Source organism: Megascapheus bottae, chromosome 22 (genome assembly GCF_031878675.1).
Source record: "Megascapheus bottae isolate mThoBot1 chromosome 22, mThoBot2.hap1, whole genome shotgun sequence".
Classification (NCBI taxonomy): Eukaryota; Metazoa; Chordata; class Mammalia; order Rodentia; family Geomyidae; genus Megascapheus; species Megascapheus bottae.
In genome coordinates this window covers 15,020,778-15,040,086 of record NC_143530.1, presented here as the reverse complement: position 1 = coordinate 15,040,086, position 19,309 = coordinate 15,020,778, and the positions used below count along the sequence as shown (strand labels likewise).

General features: G+C 48.5%; 1 protein-coding gene across 1 annotated transcript; it reads right to left on the bottom strand.

Moving 5' to 3' along the window:
* Positions 1–31: 31 nt before the first annotated feature.
* On the bottom strand, positions 32–5,740 carry Rnf39 (ring finger protein 39). Its single transcript, XM_090356162.1, has 4 exons — positions 5,221–5,740; positions 3,650–3,672; positions 3,349–3,440; positions 32–1,644 (listed from the first exon to the last, which is right to left on the bottom strand). Exons 1-4 carry the CDS (start codon positions 5,581–5,583, stop codon positions 1,064–1,066), a joined length of 1,059 nt encoding a protein of 352 aa, XP_090212288.1. The 5' UTR covers positions 5,584–5,740; the 3' UTR covers positions 32–1,063.
* Between the last annotated feature and the right edge of the window lie 13,569 nt (positions 5,741–19,309).

The window sequence follows — 19,309 nt, the reverse complement described above, 5'->3', positions numbered from 1 at the left end:
GGAACAGGTCTTCTCTCTCCACCCTATTCATTTGACCAAGGTTTCCTGCCCATGCTGGCTTGAGACTGATCACTTGAGTAAAGAATTATCTCAGCCTTTGGTCGATCAGCTTCAGAGACATCTACTACAGCTTCACAGCCTGGGTGGCTGGGAGAGGAAAGCAATGGGAGACAGCAAAGAGAAGGGGCATGGCCCTTATACTGTACTCCTGCCCCTTTCTTCCTGAACTTTAATGTCTCTGCTAACCCAAACGTTCAGCTGCCTCAGCCCTCTCCACCCACTACGGGGATCTGGTTATCATTTTCCAGGCCTCTTGCCATGCACAGTTACAGACATCAGTCACATCTTTGCCACCACTGAGATCTCATTTATTGCCACAAATGCACAAAATAAATAACCCAACATCACAAAACGTGTTAAATACGGGCCCATTTATACATACGGGAAAAGATATGAGTGTATGTACAAGGATGTCGCTGTCATTCCCAGGTTGAGGAGAGGGGAGGTAGCACCATTAAGTTTTTCCTTTTGGGGGGGCGGGAGGGGAGGAACTTTTAAGAGTTTTATTTTTGTTTTTAATGAAAAAGGCTATGTGAGTATAAACAGTCATGGAAGAAAGATCAAGTAAAACTGGCTTGCACACCCGCCCATACACACACACACACACACACACACACACACACACACACACGAGTGTAATTTGGCTTCCTAGGGAGGAGGTTCTTGTGTCCTGAGGGAACGCCCCGAATGGGTCAGGAAGCTCCAGTCTTCCAGCCGTGGAGGAGGCACTGGTCTTTTGAGGCCACAGTAAATACTGGGCTGCTTAGGAGTCTGAGCCCATCCCCAATCCAGGCCCGGAATAGTACAGAGAGCGCAGGGGATGGGTGAGAGCAAAGCTGCAGCTGCGGCGGCACGGAAGGATGCGCAACCCTGGAGGCCAGCCGGAGTCAGCTGGGGGAGAATGCGGGTTGGCTGGGGAGGCCATGGACGTGGTCACTCAAGGGAGTGATTTCTCCACGGGAGAGGCTGGCTGGCCAAGCTGCGGTGGGAGCCGGGGAGCCTCTCAGCTTTCTCCCGGCACAATCCGCAGCGGCGCGCGGGGGTCGCAGGTGCACAGCAGGGGGAAGACGCGCTCGCCCAGCGGCCCGGGCGCCTGGAAGGCAAACAGCAGGTCCAGCGAGCGGCCGTCGTAGAAGGCCACGCGGCCGCGCTCCCAGTCCAAGTCCACGCGGATGCGCCGCGGCGGGGGCCCCGCGCCGCCCAGCAGAGTGGGCTCGGGGGCGGTGAGGGCCCACAGGCGCCCGCCGCGGCCCTCCACGGCCCACACGGCCTCCGCCGGGCACAGCCGAATGCGGCCCTTGCGTTGCACCGACTCCCCAGCCGCGCCCACGGCGTAGCGACTCTCCCCGTCCTCCTCGTCCTCCCCGGAAGAGTCTCTGCCCTCGGCGGCCTCCGCGGTCTCCACCTCCCAGCAGTGGCGGCCTGCCCCGAAGCCCTGCGCGCCCAGCACGGCTGGGAGCTGATCGAAGCGAGCGGGGCTGTCCAGGGGCGCGGGCGTCCCCGGGGGCGCCAGGCGCACGCTGCGGCGGTCGGAGGACACGAGCAGGCGGCGGTGGGCTGTGCCGGGGTCCAGGGTCAGGTCGGCTGCAGGGGAGGAGGCAGGGAGAGGCACCCACTCAGGAGGCGGCCACGGAAGGCATCCGGCCTGCGCGCTGACGCACCTCCGTGCCTTTGAACTTGGGGAAGGATGGTGGGACCCAGTCAGAGGGGCACGGCGCCGAGGTCAGTCAAATGTGCGTTTCGTGGTGTTGGAGGAGTGAAATACTTCAATCGGCTGTATCTGGGGTGGGGCGCGGGAGCTGGGTCAGCAGGGTGGGGAAGGTGGAACTAAAGCAAAGACTGATACCTGATACCGGAACCCCAAGTAGCCGAGGGGAGGGGCACACGGAGGAATCCAAGACATCCTGCAAAACCAGCCCACCCACCTTTGGGCATGGGTGGCTTATTTCTACAAGGGGCGTGGGGTAGAGGGAAGAAGAAAGTAGAGATAGCCAAAGGGACCAAAAAGAAAGCCCCAACTAGCCCTGTGTGTATGGAACGCTTTAAGGAACGATATCTGGAATTGGGGTGCCAAACGCAATCAAGGTCAGGTGGGAAGATGGGCAGAATATCTTCTCTATTTACTAAAGGGTGGAGAGCATCTTTGGGAGGGAGCAGGGAGGGAGGGAGGGGAGATGGTGGAGTTCTTGGGACCGTTCTAGACAAGAGTAATAGAGACGGTGGAAACAGAGAGGTTTCTGAGAGGCAGGCAGGGTCATGCGCTCCAGAGGTCTGTTTAAGTGTGATTTGCTAGAGGATAAGGGCTGGAATAGGAGAAAGTAAGAACAGATATTGTTCTGGCTTAAACTGTGCCTCCACAAATGAAAGTACTCCAGCATCCCTAAATTGACTTTGTAGAGTCTTTATAGAGGTAAGTAATTTAAAAATGACATCATTGGGGGGGGTCCTAATCCAATCTGATCTGTACCTTGTCAAAAGGGGAAATCGCAACACAGACAAATGTACACACAGGGAAAACCATAACAATGTGAAGAGCATCTATAAGCCAAGGAATTGCTGAAGCTGCCACTAGCTAGGAGAGAGGCATAGAACTGACCCCTCTTTAGCTCTCAGATGGAGGGAGCCATTAATGTTGATGCCTATCTGTTGATTTCAGATTTTGACTTCCAGGTTTTGAGATTATAGAAACCAACAGGGTACTTGTGGCTTATGCCTGTAATCCTAGATATTCAGGAGGATCAAGGTTCAAAGCCAGACAGAAAAGGTCCTGAGGCTCTTATTTCTAATTAACCAGCAAAATAGCCAAAAATGGAGCAATGACTCAAATGGTAGAATACTAGTCTTCATTTAAAAAAAGAAATCTAAGGGCCAGTGCCCAGGGTCTGGGTTCAACCCCTAGTACCAGCATATACCGGAAATAAAATGCCATACCTAATTGTATTACTTTGTTATAGTAGTTGTAAGAGATTAATGCAAACATCAAAGTGGAGCAGCTAAAATGGAGCAAATTTAGCACATTCTCTCATTTGGTTCCTTTTCTTTCTTCCTAGTCTGGTGCCTGTGGCTCACATCTCTAATCCTAGCTATTGAAGGGCCTGAGATCAGAGGCGAGAGGTTTGAAGCCAGCCTGGACAAGAAAGTCCCTGAGACTCTCCTCTCCAATTAACCACCAAAAAGCTGTGTCTCATGTGGTAGAGTGACAATCTTGAGGGGGAGAAAAAAGTAAAGGACAGAACCCAGTTTCTGAGTTCAAGTCCCAGGACCAGCAAACAAAAATGCTTTCCTTACCTGTAAGTCTATGGAGCATGTTTTTGACCACTGGATAATCTTCAGGGAGATCTTCCTCTGAGTTAGATGACTTGGATCTTGGGCCATCAAACCTGGACAGATGAGGAGAAAGGTTAGGAAATCATTAGACAACCCTCTATCTGATGTCCCTACTCCTTACCCACTCACTTCTCTGGAGCAGAATCATGTGATGTCACACCCCTCCCAATAAACCTTCCTGTAAGATGGGGGAGGGGACTGCTAGGTATGGCTACCACTAGTGAAAAAGTGGAAAAGCAGAAACAAGAACAATGGAACTCACCGTCTCCATGTCTTCCTTATATCCTGGGATGGGGAGAAGAAAACAGGAATGTGAGTGTTGGGTTTAGTACTGTGAGAAGTCCCCCCTCCCCAACCCCAGCTCTGCCCCAGGTGAGCTGAGTAGGCCATGTCCCCATCACCTCCAGTGCTCTTATTTTTTTTCCCTTTAACTTCCTTCCCCCACGTCTCTCTTCATCCTTTTTCCTGACCTTTCTACCATCACCCTTTCTCACCCCACGACCTCTACCCCCAATGCCTTCTTTGTCTTCTTTGTCTTTCTCAGTGCCTTTCTTGCTTCCAGAGTCATTAACTTTTCTGCTCCTGTCTCCCCAGCCCATCCTGCCTTTGTCAGTGGCCCCAACCAACCCATCATCCCGAGTATGTCTCAAGTGTCCACCTCCTCCTGCTTGGTCACCCAACACACCCAGGGCCCTTGAACTAAGAGTTGGTACATCAAATCCTTACAATAAAGCTGCTTCCCCTCCGGTCATAAAAGCCAGTGGCGTTTATTGGGCTCTTTGTTTTGTGTCTCCATCATGACCAAGGAGGCAGCTGGACTAGGGATGTCCTAAGATGCCCAACAAATCTTGCAGAGACCCAAGACCCATTGGAGCCAGAAGAGGGCGCTGGATTATCTATCTCTTCTCCAAAAACTGGGATTTCCCTGCACCCCAACACAGACTCTTCCTCTTCACTGTTTAAAAAGGATTCTTGGGGCAGGCCAGTATGGTGGGGAGGGGGAGAGAGGAGAGGAAATGCAATTTGCCTAATTATGCCAATTACACCTAGACTAATTAGGCCTGTGAAGACTTCAAAGGGCTAAAGCAAGACTCAAGTCAGGCTGGGCTGTTGGGGACAAGCCAGTCTCAGATGCCTGGGGGTCGCCAAGCAAATGGGGTTAGTGGCCAAGGAATTTGGTACCAGGAAGGGCAACACGATGGAAAGCAATAAAGCTGGGATGTGGAGAGTCAGCCGAGACCCTAGAATTTGCTCTGGAGACCTGGCTTCCACCTGTCACCACCCCTGCCTGGGGACCTGGGAGGAGCTGAGAACAACATCACAAAAAACACCCAGCTCGTCTAGGGCTTGAATTCAGGAACCTCCACTCCCACGATGCTGTGAAGGTTTTTGGATGTGATCCCTCTCCCTCTAGCCTTCCGTCAGGCGACTCCTTTCCCTCTCCACCATAGCTTTTTTCTGCACTCCTTTCTCCAGTCTCTCCCCCTTGGCTGGCTCAATCTCATCCTTTGGGTCTCTGACGCTTCCCCGCGCACATCCAAGAGTCACTAGGAGTTCTCCAGAGATCCCCACGTCCTCTCTGCTACCCAACCCGCTTCTCCCTCTCCCAGGTCTCTGTCCAGAGGACCAAGAACCAACTCCTTCGCATCATCCTTCCAGGACATCTGGGCGGCCTTCTCACCTTTTCCCTTTCTTTCCCCAGAAGCCTAACACTTCCATAAGGGCTTTATTTTTATTCTTCTGGCGCGCCAGGTGCCACCTCCCCGACTTTGCCACCAGCAGCTGGGGAATCTCGAAGCCCATCTCCCCGCCCCGTCCCCGGCCGCCCCTCACCTCTCCATGCGGGTCCAGGCAGCCCATGGTGGGGATGCGGCCCCCGCGGCGTTTCCCGGTGCGGGCCCCGGGCTCCGCCAGCTTCTCGCGCAGCCCTCGGCTGATCCGCACCTCCACGGCCAGCCGCACGTTCGACCTCAGGCTGCGGCGGGCGCACGGCAGGCCGCAGCGGGGGCAGGCGGTGGGGGGCGCGGGCGCGCCGAGCGCCGGCGGGGCCCCCCAGCAGCGGGCCAGGCACGCGCGGCAGAAGCTGTGCTCACACGCCAGAAGCACTGGGTCCTCGAAGGGGCCCCCGCACAGCGGACACGTCGCCAGCTGCTCCAGACGCTCCACCAGCCCCGGGCCCAGCTCAGGCGCCTCCATGGGAAGCTGGGGTCTGGGCGCCACCCTTTCCAAGACCCCCGCGGTCGCCGGCGACAGAGCAGGTGGCCGGCCGCCCCGACTGCTGGCTGACTCGATGGCCCTCTCTCCGCCTCCCTCATGAACTTTCTGCTCCAGATCGGCTCGGCCTTGGCGAGTCTCCCCCACCACGTCAGGCTTTATAGGGAGGGAGGAGGCTCGGGCAGGAGGTAAACATCCCGCCTTGCGTAACACCTCAGCTGGTTCTCCCGCTTCCCTCGGTGAAGTTTGGGGAAGGAGGGCGGAGAGGAGAACACAGCCAGGTCCCCGCCCCCGAGAGGTGGTCACCAGGAGGCGCTCGGGGCACCTGGGGAGGGGTTGGGGACCGCGTAGCCCCCCTGTCCACCCCTCAGAGGCCAGGGGCTCGCCTAGCCCGGTGCCTGTGGTGTGCGGATGGGCAGAGTGCCCCAGGCTCGCTCCTGGCATTGGCGCACACATCGCCAAGGCGTGAGTCATTCCAGGTGGCTGGCACACCCACATCTGGGGGCCTGGGGCCGGAAGCTCGGATCCTGGTTGGTGTGGCTTTGGCAGGCCTCGAGTGTTGGTGTGTGGCTGTCATTCTCGGCGCCTCTCTGCTTGGCCTCTTCCTTCCCTATTAAGGGCCTAAGGACACTGTGGAGCTTTGGGATAAGGGCTGGGGGCAGGCGTCCACATTCCTGCCTCAAGGAGTCCGGGAAGGGCTCTCGCTGGCGCGCAGGGCCTCTCTTCACTTTCTTCTTGTGTCTTTCTCATCCTTTCTTGTCTTTGGTGTGTTCTTATCTTCATTTTTCTCTTTCTCTCTTTCTTTGGGATGGCTCCAAGGGTTGTCAATTTGTCTTGGTTCCCTGAGACCCAAAGAGCAGGGCTTGCCAAGATCACTCACTAAGAGAATCACCAGATTGTGGAGCCGTAGCCACCATACCCACATCTTCTTCTTCTGTCCCAGGTATGACCTCTTACCACTGCAAACACCTGAAGCTCTCTCTTGCCTTCTGCTCCCCCCACCACCCCAGTTTCTTTCCTTATAACTCCTTTCTGTCTCCATCCTTTTCTTCTCTCTTTTTCTTCTTCCCTGTCCTTTCCTCTTCCTACCCTCTCTTCTCTTTCTACCATGCCTTGCCTCTTTGGACCTGCTACAACCTTGGAGAGTTGATAATGTTTACCCTTGTCTCTCTACCCTCGTGATCATGCACACTGCTAGACAGCGTGCGTGTGTGTGGTTATTGATGTCCAAAGGTCACTCTGCACACACAGATACACTCTTGTCGTGCACACAGCATGCGCATATCTCAATGGCTTCATGTCCACTGACAATCACTTGTACTGAAACCCCGGATTGTCTAGGGGATAGAAGGACATGCTCAACCAAAACATGGAAAGACACTCTGTCATTAGTTTTACTGCCAGCAGTAACAATAATACCAGAGTGTGGAGTGTTTATAGGGCAGCAGCACTTTATGACATACCCCCTCCAGCACCCTTCTTCCTCCTCCCTATACCGATTAGGAAGATGCTCAAGTATGACACAGTGATAAACAAATCTGCACAAACAAATGTATGCACCTTTGTTTGAAAACAACACTCCCTGCTCAGTGCTCATAAAATGCACAAGCAAAACTTAAACACAACACCACAAGGATGACCAAAATCTATTTGCAAAAGGTACATTTGTAGGCTATAGTAGGTTAGAATCATTCTTCCTCTCTCCTTCTCCCCCTCCCCAATAAAATGATACCACATCCCATTTCTTGGAAACTGTGACTATGTTACCTTATTTGGAAACGGAGAATTCATATGTAGCTGGAACAATTAGTTGAGCTTAAAGTAGGAAAACTATTACATTGGTCCACAGAGCACCAACATAAAAAGCACAGGGCCTGACAGTGCTGGCTTTGAAGATTTGAGAGAAGGAGCCATGATGTAAGGAAGCCCTCAAGCCCTTCTCCCTCTCGCTAAAAGACCTCTAAAAGCTGCCTCTAAAAGCCACAAAAGCCATGGTAATGGATTTTCTACTACAGCATCCAGATAAAACCACGCCCTGCTCACACCTTGATTTTACCCAGCGAGACCCTGTCCAGACTTGTGAACTGCAGAACTCTCAGACAATAAATATATGTTGTTTAAAACACTTAAGTTTGTGGTGATTTTGTTACAGCAGCAACAGGAAACTAATATGCACGCTTGCTCTTTCACCCTAGATCTGTGGCTCTTGGGCTGTCTGCATTAGCCTAGATTTTTGCTTGTTTAGTTTGCTTGCTTGCTATGGAACAAAGTCTCATTATGTAGCCCCATGCTGGCCTCAGACTTGAACTTTTCATATGCCATGTACCACTGTGCCCGGCTGCACGTGGCTGTTTTTGCTCCTCACTGCCGGTCCTGCTTTCTGAATCTTGCTAGCCCTCTTGGCCTTGTTGGCAGTGCTTTTTGTATCTTTTCCCCCATGGATTGTTTCATTTTCTTGGCTCCTTTGTCTGGATCTTGACAATGAATTTTTTTTTTCCAGAACTCAGCCTGAAGAGCAAGGAAAATGTCTCTGAGTCCTTTCAGGAACCTAGGAACCTCCTATCTACTGTCACCAATGCAAGTGTCCTGCTAAGGCCCTCAAATAATTCTCTAGTCAGCTCTTCAGTCTGGAGGGGGGGAGTACTGGGACTTAAAACGGAAGGTCTGGACCCTGTCTCTGAGCTTTTCTTATCAAGGCTAACCTTCAGTCACTTGAGCCACAGCTTTCTGTTTTTGTGGGTTCTTTGGATATAAGAGTCTCACAAATTTTCCTGCCTGGGCTGGCCAGTCCTTAGATCTGAGCTTCCTGAGTTGCTAGGATTAGAGATGTGAGCCACTAGTGCCGGGCCTAGTTCAGTATCTTGACTGCATGATAAAACCCAGGAAACTGGGCCAGGAGTTTGGCCTAGTGGTAGAGTGCTTGCCTAGCATGCACAGAGATCTGGGTTCAATTCCTCAGAACCACATACATAGAAAAAAGCCAGAAGTGGTGCTATCGCTCAAGTGGTAGGGCTCTAATCTTGAGTGTCCAACGACAGTGCTCAGGCCCTGAGTTCAAGCCCCAGGACTCAGGGGTGGTGGGCTGGAGCGAGGGAGAAACAACTGGGAAACTGTCAAACTGCTGCTGAGCAGGTGACATTTCGAGCTCATTAGATCGAACCTCTCGGGATGGGTTCCAGCCATGGGTAGTTTTGGAAGCTCTTGCATGAAGTCTTGCATGATGGGGTGTGCAGGTGGACCCACCCCTCCCATTTCATTCCTCCTGCTCTAGCCGCATGCAAGTGCCTTATATTTTCCATTCCTTGAACAAGCCAAGGCACATCTGGCTGCACAGCTTTTGCCCTCATTGTTCCTTGTGCTCAGGGCCCCTCTTCCTCCATGCTTCACTCGGCTCCCTCCAGCCCCTCATTCCCATCTCCAACCAAACATAACACATGCAGAGACCTTTTCTTCTGTGTCTTTTTTTTTTTTTTTTTTGCTATGCTAGGGATTGGACACAGGGCCTTGCACATGCCAGGCCAGCCTCTATCACATCCAGCTGCACAAAGGGCTTTTTTTTTTTTAAACCTACTTATAGCATTTTCCTCAAAGTAATTCACCATTTCTGTATACAAAATATTGCCTTGGTCATCACTATCATTTATTACTTCTATCCAACAGATGCTAAGCAGTAGAGGGATGGGAATAAAACCTTTATTGCTACTCAGTGTGCAGCTCCTGGAACAGAGTCTGGCACTTGACATGCCTCAAGCCAGTTGTTGAGTGACTCATCACTGATTGGGTAAAGTGAGAGGATTCTTTGACTGGGCTGATTGTGTGTGTGTGTGTGTGTGTGTGTGTGTGTGTGTGTGCGCGCGCGCGCGCGCGCGCGTGATGGGGCTTTAACTCAGAGTCTGGGCACTGTCCCTGAGCTTGTTTGCTCAAGGCTAGCACTCTACCACTTTGAACTCCACTTCTGATTCTCTGGTGGAGATAAGAGTCTCATGGACTTTCCTGCCTGGGCTGGCTTTGAACTGTGATCCTCAGATCTCAGCCTCCTAAGTAGCTAGGACTAAGGCATGAGATACCAGTGTATGGCCACTGATACCTTTTATTTTTTATTTATTTATTTTTTGCCAGTCCTGGGCTTGAGCTCAGGGTATGAGCCCTGTCCTTGGACTTTCTCAAGGCTAGAGCTCTACCACTTGAGCCTCAGCACCACTTCCGGCTTTTTTCTATGCATGTGGTACCAAGGAATTGAACCCGGGTTTTTGTGCATGCTAGGCAAGCACTCTACCACTAGGCCAAACTCCCGGCCCCACTGATACCTTTTAAATGCCACACAAAGTGATTCTTTTCCTTTGTAGTCAATAGATCCTCCTCCCTGGCACGTGTTCATGTGATATGAAACTTGGTGCTCCCAGTCCGGCTGCAGCTCATGAGCCAGCTCTCATTCCCCTTCTATAACCAGATGAAGAATTTCTGAAAACAATACTTCACTTCACCTTTATATTTATTTATTTATTTTTTGCTAGTCCTAGGGCTTGAATTCAGAGCCTGAGCACTGTCCTTGGTCTGTCTCAAAGCTAGGGCTCTACCACTTGAGCCACAGCACCACTTCTGACCTTCTCTACGTATGTGGTATTGAGGAATTGAACCTAGGGCTTTGTGCATGCCGGACAGGCACTCTACCACTAGACCACACTTCCCAACCCACTTAGTCTTTATACACCTGTCTATCACGAGTTCACACCTCATAGCTCTGGGGCAGGTAAGAGGAAAGGTATTTGGATACAGAGTCAAGCCAGAACAATCTCCCTTGTCAGGCTCTTCTTCTTCCCCAACAATTCCATATTTGATTCTGTAATCCCTTGTGTCTCCAGAGAGCCAGAAGGGTGGAGGTGATTTTGTGTATATATTGGCTTGGCTTGGTTTGCTCCAATTGACCCTGACTGGATCCTGCCTCTGTTAGCATGCATATCTTCTCCTTTCCTGAGGAGGGGCCGCCCCACCCCCTTCCACTTCCTTCAACAATGTCTATGTGTGATACTGAATTGCAAATGAATGACAATGAGGGATATTAGAGATGGGACAGATCTTAGACTGATGTTTCCTTCCTTTTTCTTCACTCCCCCTTTTGTCTTTCTCTCCTTTTAATTATGCTTTGTTCTGTCTTGTCTCCACACAATTCACCTGTTTTTAAACCTTCAAGGGGGAAGAGATACGTATGGAGGTGTTTGGGAGACTGATGACAGAACAGTCACGGTCCCTGCCCGAGGGAAGTGTGATAAAGCAGCTAGAGTGTATCCATCATCTGCCCTAATCTATCATTACTGCATTAGGTAGTCTAATGAGGCAGATAGGGCGTGCCCATCTTCAGGTCTACCGGGGGTAGGGGGCTGCAGATGGAGGGGTTTGGTGACAGATTGAAGCATGAGTGGCAAGGATTGCAGAGTCAACTTGTAAAGGAAGGGAGGGTTGAAGGAAAGAGAAGTGGAAAGCCTAAACAAAGAATGGGAAACATCCTTTGTGAGAAAAACGAAGTGGAAAAAGAAAGTCAAGGAGAAACACACCTTCAGGGGACCGCTATTCTTTACAAATTGCCACTCATAATAATCTTCCCAAAGGAGTTTCCTCCTTCCTTCCCTCCCACCTTCCTCCCCTCCCCTCCCCTCCTCTCTTCCTTTCTTTACTGTGCCAGTACTAGGGTTTGACTCAGGGCCTGGATGCTGTCTTTTAGCTTTTTCAGTCAAGGCTGATACTCTCTCACTTGAGCCATGACTCCAGTTCTGGTTTTTTGTTTTTGTTTTTGCTAGTTAAATGAAGGTAAGAGTTCAGCTGATTTTTCTGTCTGGGCTGGCTGTGATCTTCAGATCTCCACCTTCTGAGCAGTTAGGATTACACACTTAAGCTACCAGCAGCGGGTTCGCAAAGACTGTCTTTGGTTTCCATTGAATCTATGATGGCTCTTGATTCTTGGCTTTCCCTCTTCTATTCCTTGTGGAAGCCTCTTTCTTCCTTTTCTTTAAATCTTTGCTTAGGAGTAACAGTTTCTCTGAGAGTTGTGGCTTCTTCAAGTTCATTTGTTCTAACAACATCCTGGTCACTGTTATCATTACTTCCTTGTTCATCCTTTAAATATCCATGGTTTGTCCTTTTCTTCCCAATACTCCATAGGCCTTCTTGTCCCCAGCTTCTTAGCAATATTCCTTTAACAGCTGTGAAGTCACTCATTCATTCCATTTAATCATTCAACAATTTACTAAACACCTACTAAGTGCTTAGCAATGGTGTAAGAGTTGAAGCTATAGTGGAGAACAAGCCAGATACAGTCCCTGGTTCTCCACCAATTTAAATTCTATTGGAAAACACCAAGAATAAGCAAGTAAACAAATCAGCAAGTTAATTATAGATTCTGATAAGTGCTTTGAGAAATGTAAAGTAGAATTAACTGGAAGAGGTGTACTCTACTTTTCATAGGGAGATACAAAAGCTGCTTTGAGGAGGTGACATCTGGCCTGGGCCTTAATTAGTGATGGGGATTCAGTAGTAAGACAAGTTGAGGCAAAGCCCTCTACGTAATAGCAATGGCTGTTACAAAGGCTCTGAAGTGGGTATGATCTTGATAAAATTTGAAGTGTAATAGGAATTAACATGGATTGGAGAGATACCAAGAGTCAGGCTGTATAAGACCTTAGAGATCCAGACAAGGACCTGGGTATTCAGGAAACATCAGAAGTTAGAGCCCAGCTCCACAAGGAGCAGAAGAAACAAATGAATGGTCATTCCCAGCCACACTAGGGACTGGAACGAGTAGAGCACTTCAGAGTATATTTTATAGATAAAACTGACAAGAGTATTGGTATGGATTTTGGAGGATGAAGCAAGGAAAGTCAAGGATGAGTTTCTAATTGCTGGATTTAGACAGCAGAGTCCATACAAAGTGCTATGAGTGAAATGAGAGAACCTATGCTAAGTTCCTGTGGCTCATGCCTTGATTTCTTATTGATGCAGATGGCTGGGGTCTGTGGATCAAAGGATCATGGTTCAAAGTCATCCCAGGAAGGAAGCACGTGAGACCATTAACCTCAATTAACCAGCAAAAAAACTAGAAATGGCCTGGTATGGTGGCTCTAAAGATTTGAAACCAGCCAAGAAAGGAGTTAGGCAGGAGTTGGGCAGGAAATTCTGTAACTCTTATCTCCAATTAAGTGCACACGTGCGCACACACACACACACACACACACACACACACACACACACACACGAGAAATGAGAAAAATTCTTAACAGCTTTAACTGTTGAAATGGAATCATAGAGAGATAAGGACAGAGGGATGAGATTTCCTTTCCAGTTAGACAAGAGATTGCAAGGACTGCTATTCCTCAACACAGAATCTTACCTCACAAGCACTCAGTGTGTGTTCTCTCCCTTACTTCCCTCCTTGTCATATTCTCCTTATTCTTATCCCCTTCTCCTGCTTTGTTCCCATCTTATTTCCTTTTGTTTTCCTTCTTGCCATTCCTGGGGCTTGAACTCAGGACCTGGACACTGTCCCTGAGCCTCTTTGACTCAAGGCTAGCACTCATTTGAGCTTCCAGTTTTGTACTGCTAATGGGGTACTGAGGAATCAAACCCAGGGCTTTATGCATTCCAGGTAAGCATTCTACCACTAAGCTCATTGCCATTTTATTTCCTGAGCAGCAGATAAAGGGCAGCCACTGGCATAGCTATCCTGTTGGAAGCTAGAAATGGAAAGCTTTCCCCGACTCTGTGATTCACAGCATCCCAGAGGACCCAGGGAAGGGCCGAGTCTGAGGGAATGGAGATGAACTTGGACTGAAGTAGCTGAGGAGGTAATAGAGGAGGAAGCAGGCGTCATCTTCCAGCATGTAGGAAAGCCACTCATCCTAACTCCTTATTTAAAGTTGAACCAACTGAAGCCAGTTTACTCTTCTGCCTAACCTAAACAGCACAGCATGAAGGGCCATTTATACCATGCGAGAACTGGCTTTTTGCTCCAGATTTGGCTCAATTGATTACTTCTATAACTTTATAGTATAAGCAATTGCATATATTACATGGAATAATTATCTTAAGGAGCCAAGGAAATCACTTGTATTCATGCATTCCATAAATATTTATTAAGTACTTACTACATGCTTATACTATTGGGAGCTGAGAATTCAGCAGAGAACAAAGTAGACAAGAAAGATCCTTTCTGGAAAATACATTCTGAAGATTATTGATAAATCAATATGAAAAGTATATGGTAAATATATTCATTTACATATGAATACACAATGTTTACATCTAAATAAAATGTGATACCTTAGGGGTGAGAGCCCATTCTAAACATGAAATTCGTACTTTACAAACAGCCTGGAAGGTGTGTGTGTGTGTGTGTGTGTGTGTGTGTGTGTGTGTGTGGTGTGTGTGTGCTGGTCCTAGGGCTTGAGCTTTCGGCCTGGGTACTGTCTGAGATTTTCTGCTGCAGGCTAGTGCCACTTCCAACTTTTTGGGTGGTTAATTGAAGATAAGAGCCTCAGACACTTTCCTTCCTGGGCTGGTTTTGAACCACAATCCTCTGACCTCAGCCTCCTGAGAAGCATGAACCACCAGTGCCTGGGAAATTTTCCATGTCTTCGTTGTTTTGTTTTGTTTTAATATTGCACTGATCTCTTACCTGATCCAGGAGAACATATTGACTTTCCAGTAACATGGAGGAAATTGGAGGCAGTGTAAAGTAGGAGGCTTGTTTGCAAAGATCAAAGTCTGCCTGGGAGACAGAGTCAGGGCTCCAAGTAGATTTCCCCCCAGCACAGCTGGACACCTGACTCCCAGGGACACAGCAGCAAAGAGCCTGGGAGACTTGGACTATGAGTCAGAAAAACCAAGTCAGAAACATGAAAGGAAGCGTGATGTCCAGTAAGGGAGACTCGGTGACAGAGATAGCAACACAGAGAGTGACCTAGAAAAGCCAAAGGAGCTGAGAGCCAGCCTGGCGTGACTCTAGGTCTCAGCCCACATGACACTCTCCCTCCCTCCTTCCCTCCTTCCTCCCTCCTGTCTTTCCTTCCTCTTCCCTGGTGACCTATTGTCAAAATATCACTGGCACGCTGCTGGCATCCAGCCTGCTAATTAGTTCAGCTGTCTCTCCCTCTGACTTCCTTCAGGGCTTCAGTGATAACCCCCCAACTCACTCCCCTAGCCAGCCCTGCCCCGCCTCTGTGAGAGGAAAACTGGCCCCAGGACCTGCTTTAGACTCTCAGCTCCCCTCATCAAGGCCCTCCCTACCCAAAGCATAGCATCTGGCACCCTTTTATCTGCCATCTCTGAGCACCTTTGCCAGCGTCCTGAATACCACGCCCATACCAGGCTCCTCTGCCCCAAGGCAGTGTGTGGGGCACAAAGGACAGGGAGGGGCTTTGGGGAAGCAGAGGGTAAGAACCCACAAAAGATCTGGGGATGGCTCAGAGGAGGCTGTAAGATGGATGGACGCCTGGGAGGATCAAGAGGAAGGCTAGAGAAGTGGACACTGAGGAGTGAGTAATTAGGAGAGGACAGGGACCCACAGGTTAGGTGGAGTGGGTGGGAGGATGAAACACAAGCATCAGAAGGGACATATGCGGTGGGTGCAGCCTGGAAGAAGTGATTGGGTCCAGGGCAAGGACTTCATTAGGTTTCCCATAGAGTTGGAAGTGGAAGTGAGATAAGAGGTGACAATTATTTTTACTTTTCCTTTTTTCCAGGGGCCAATACTGAGATTTGATTTCAGAAAACTGAGTGCTGTCCCAGCTCTACTGCTTGAGCCACAGCTCCACTTTCAACTTGATTTAGAATTTAATTTAGAGTTAAAAATCTCATGGACTCTTCTTTCCCAGGCTGGCTTTGAACCTCAATCTTCAGATCTTGGCCTTGCAAGTTGCTAGGGTGATAGAGGCATGAACCATTGGTACCCAGCCACTTTACCTTTGAAAGCACCGATGTGTGTTTTACTCCTGCATCCATTCAGCATACATTATAGATGTCTTTGCTCCTATTTTACAGATCAAGAAACTCAAGCTCAGAGAGATGAAGCAAATTACACCAAACCATACAATTATAAGAATATAAATTATCTACCTGTTCTTCATACTGCAGCACCTGTTGCTTCTTAAGGTGGCCTGCTAGATAGAAGAGGGAGACTAGACTGTTAGGAAAGTCAAAACTTTTTCATCCTACTGGTATTTACACCTCTTTTCTGCCCCCTTTTTCTTACACGTGATGAACTAAGATACTAACACAGTGTGCCTTCAAAAGACTGAGCTTCTAGTGAAGGAGTGATGTAAGTTGTAGAAACCAAATGGGGTGTGGACCAAGACTAAGGCTCCTCTGGGGGAGGGCAGCTTATGGAAGCTTTTACAACGAATGTCTGGGAAGAGGGAAACCTTGTACCAGTCCATAGTGGGAGGGGGCAGGCGAGGGCCTGTCAGGCAAAGCTAGTAAGCACACTGTGTGGGAGAGTTGGGTGTGTTCAAAGAGAACAAAAGCAGGATGTGAAGAGAAACTGGATGGAGAGTGTAAAGAAATGATAGGGAGGAGATTGATGTTCCACTCAGGATCTATTTAAAATCGGTGCATGCCCATTTGGAAGAGTTAGGAGAATGCTACAACCACGGAATTATGGGTCACAAGGGGGTTCTCCATTATGTTAGACTGATAGGAACTTAAGTGAAATAAGGAAATAGCCATTGCACATTCCTGTATGCCAGATGGCATGCACAATGCATTTGTAGATGTTATGTAATTCAATCCATGTAGCAGTTGAAAAGAATGAGGAGAGGCTGAGGGTGTATCTCCATGGTAGACCTAATGCTTAGCATGCATGAGGTCCTGGGTTCAATCTCCAGTACTGGAACAAAGCAAACAAAGCAAAGAATGAGGAAAACCTATTTGAGTTGCCATGGAAAGATCTTTAAGACCCATGGTTAAAAGAAGAAAAGCAAGCCAGGCATCCATGGCTCATACTTGTAATCCTAGCTACTCAGGAGGCTGAGTTCTGAGGACCAAAGTTCAAAGTTGTAGTGGGGGCGGGAGAGGAGGTAGAGGCAGGAAAGTCTATGAAACTCTTAACTCCAGTTAGCCACTGATAAACCAATGGAATTGTAGCTCAAGTGGCAGCCTTGAGTGATAAAGAATGATAAAGCTGAAGGACAGGAGCTGGGAATGTGGCTTAGTGGTAGAGTGCTTGCCTAACATGCGTGAAATTCTATTCCTCAGGACCACATAAAGAGAAAGGCAGGAAGTGGTGCTGTGGCTCAACTGGCAGACCACTAGCCTTGAGCCAAAGAAACTCATCAGAGACAGTGCCCAGATCCTGAGTTCAAGCCCCAGGATTGCTCAGGCCCTGAAAGTGCAGTATCAGAACAAAAATAAAAAGGAGACATCCATCTTTTATCCTAGGCAAATCTCAGAGAGTTTTGAAGTGAATGTGAAACACACACTGAGTAAATATGTTACAGAGACCTTTCTGGCTGCAGGTAGAGAGTGGAGTGGAGGGGGTGTGAGAGACCAGGACGACTGCATACATCTGGAACGTGGGAATGGAGAGGGGCGAGGGGGTATGCGAAACCATCTGAGGGAGTGGGTGGGCAGCAGATCTGGATGGGGCTGATCAAAATAAACAAGCATACTTAGGTTATTTTAGGATGTTAATAGAAATAATACATGCTAATGGCTATTAATTAAATAGGAAAAAACTGGCAATTGTTATCCTATCCCTTCTTTCAACTATTTTAGCCAATTTGATCTGGGACATTTATGATATGATTCCTACATGAGCTTCTAATTTTAAGGATCACCTACTGATTTACTTTTATTATAGCCTCAAAGAGAAAGATAAGGGTGCCAGGAGTTTGGTCTAGTGGTAGAGTGCTTGCCTAACATGTACAAAGACCTGGTTTCAACTCCTCGGTACCACATACATAGAAAAGCCGGAAGTGGTGCACTAGCCTTGAGGAAAGCCCAAGGACACTGCTTAGGCCCAGAGATCAAGCCTAGTACTGGTGCAAAAAAAAAGAAAGAAAAAAAGAAAAAAGCTGGACCTGGTGCTGTGGCTCAAGTGTTAGAGCTCTAGCCTGGAGAAAGCCCAAGGACAGTGCTCAGGCCCTGAGTTCAAGCCACAGGACTGGCAAAAAAAAAAAAAAAGAAGAAGAAGAAGAAAAGAAAAGGAAGAAAAGAAAGACAAATTGAGCTGCCATTAACTCACACCTGTAATTATAGATAATCAGGAGGATGAGATATGAGGATCAAGATTGAAAGCCAGACTGGGCGGGAATTTCTGTGAACTTCTTATCTTCAATTATCATCAAAAATCTGTAAGTGACAATGCCTAGGCACTGACTTCAACCCCAGCATCAGTACCAAAAAACCACCACCACCAGCAACAAAAAATACCCACTTGATCCACAAACAAACATGATATTTTCCCATCCTTATTATTCTTACTTTGTAACTATTTCAAAAACTTATATACGTCTTAGTATACATGGAAATACACATAAAATATCTGAAGAACCACAGTAAAAGCCAAAGGAGACTTTCCTCCTACCTGCCTTGTTTAAATTCTTTACAGATGAATACATAATTACTCATGTACTTAAAAAAAGGAATGATCTACACAATACTAGAAGATAATTATTGTTGCCCATTACCCATAGCTTACAGATGCAAAGTTAAAGTTCGTTCGGAGAATTAAGTAATTTGTTCAAGGTATTACAACAAAGACATCTGAGAAAAAGCAGACTTGAAGCTAAAGAAAGAAAGGGATAGGAGCAGAGAGCAAGGTAGAGAAAGCCAGGCATTGTGTATGTGTGTAGAAGGAAAAAGAGGTAAAGACCCTTCAAGAACAAGAGAGCTGGGGTGTGGTACCACACGCCTGTAATAGCATATTGGCACTCAGAAGGCTGAGACAGGATGATTGTCTGTGGCTGTCTTAGGCTGTATATTGAGACTCTTTCTCCCAAACAAGGCAAAATCCAGAGTTGATCTGTGGCAGACCAAGGATAATGAAGACAGAGGCGGCAGTGGCATCAGAGATGTCCAGTTTGAAGGTTAAGAACACACTGAAGGTTCTGTGAGGGAAAGGGGAATCACCCACAGACATTCTGAACTGAAGGATGAAAGGTCACAGCCCCACATCCTTAAAGAGCCCCAAGAACTCAGCAGCCAAGCATCCGTCAGGCTGTTGATTTATTCCACAATGAGTCATTGGTCCCTGAAACTGACAGCCAGGGTGAGGTCACTACACCAACAAGAACAGAGCAGAGACAAAAAGGCCCTTGGGGTCCAGGGAGCTGAACCCGTCCAGTCAGAGGCCTCAGTCACAATGCCAACAAAGAATTCATATCTAATAGCTTTTCCTCAGGGCTCCCATGGATAGTTAGGGGAGTCACTGAAAGGCTGTGATTCCAGGCAGGGTACAAACAAAAACAGCCCAGACAAGAAAACAAGCTGCTGTATCTTGCCCTAGGAAAGTATACGCTCTTCTAGTAGGAGAAACCTCAGTGATCCCCCCAAGTAAGCTGGCTGGTTCCTAGCTGCAGTTCGGAATCACCAGGGGTGAGTTCACCTGGTGAACTCATAGCCACAGAAGAGGTGACCACAGAAGCAGCATTGCTAGCTCAGTGACCTTGGAATATATGTCTGGTTTGGCAGTTGGCTATCACAGAGATTAAACAAGACCTTT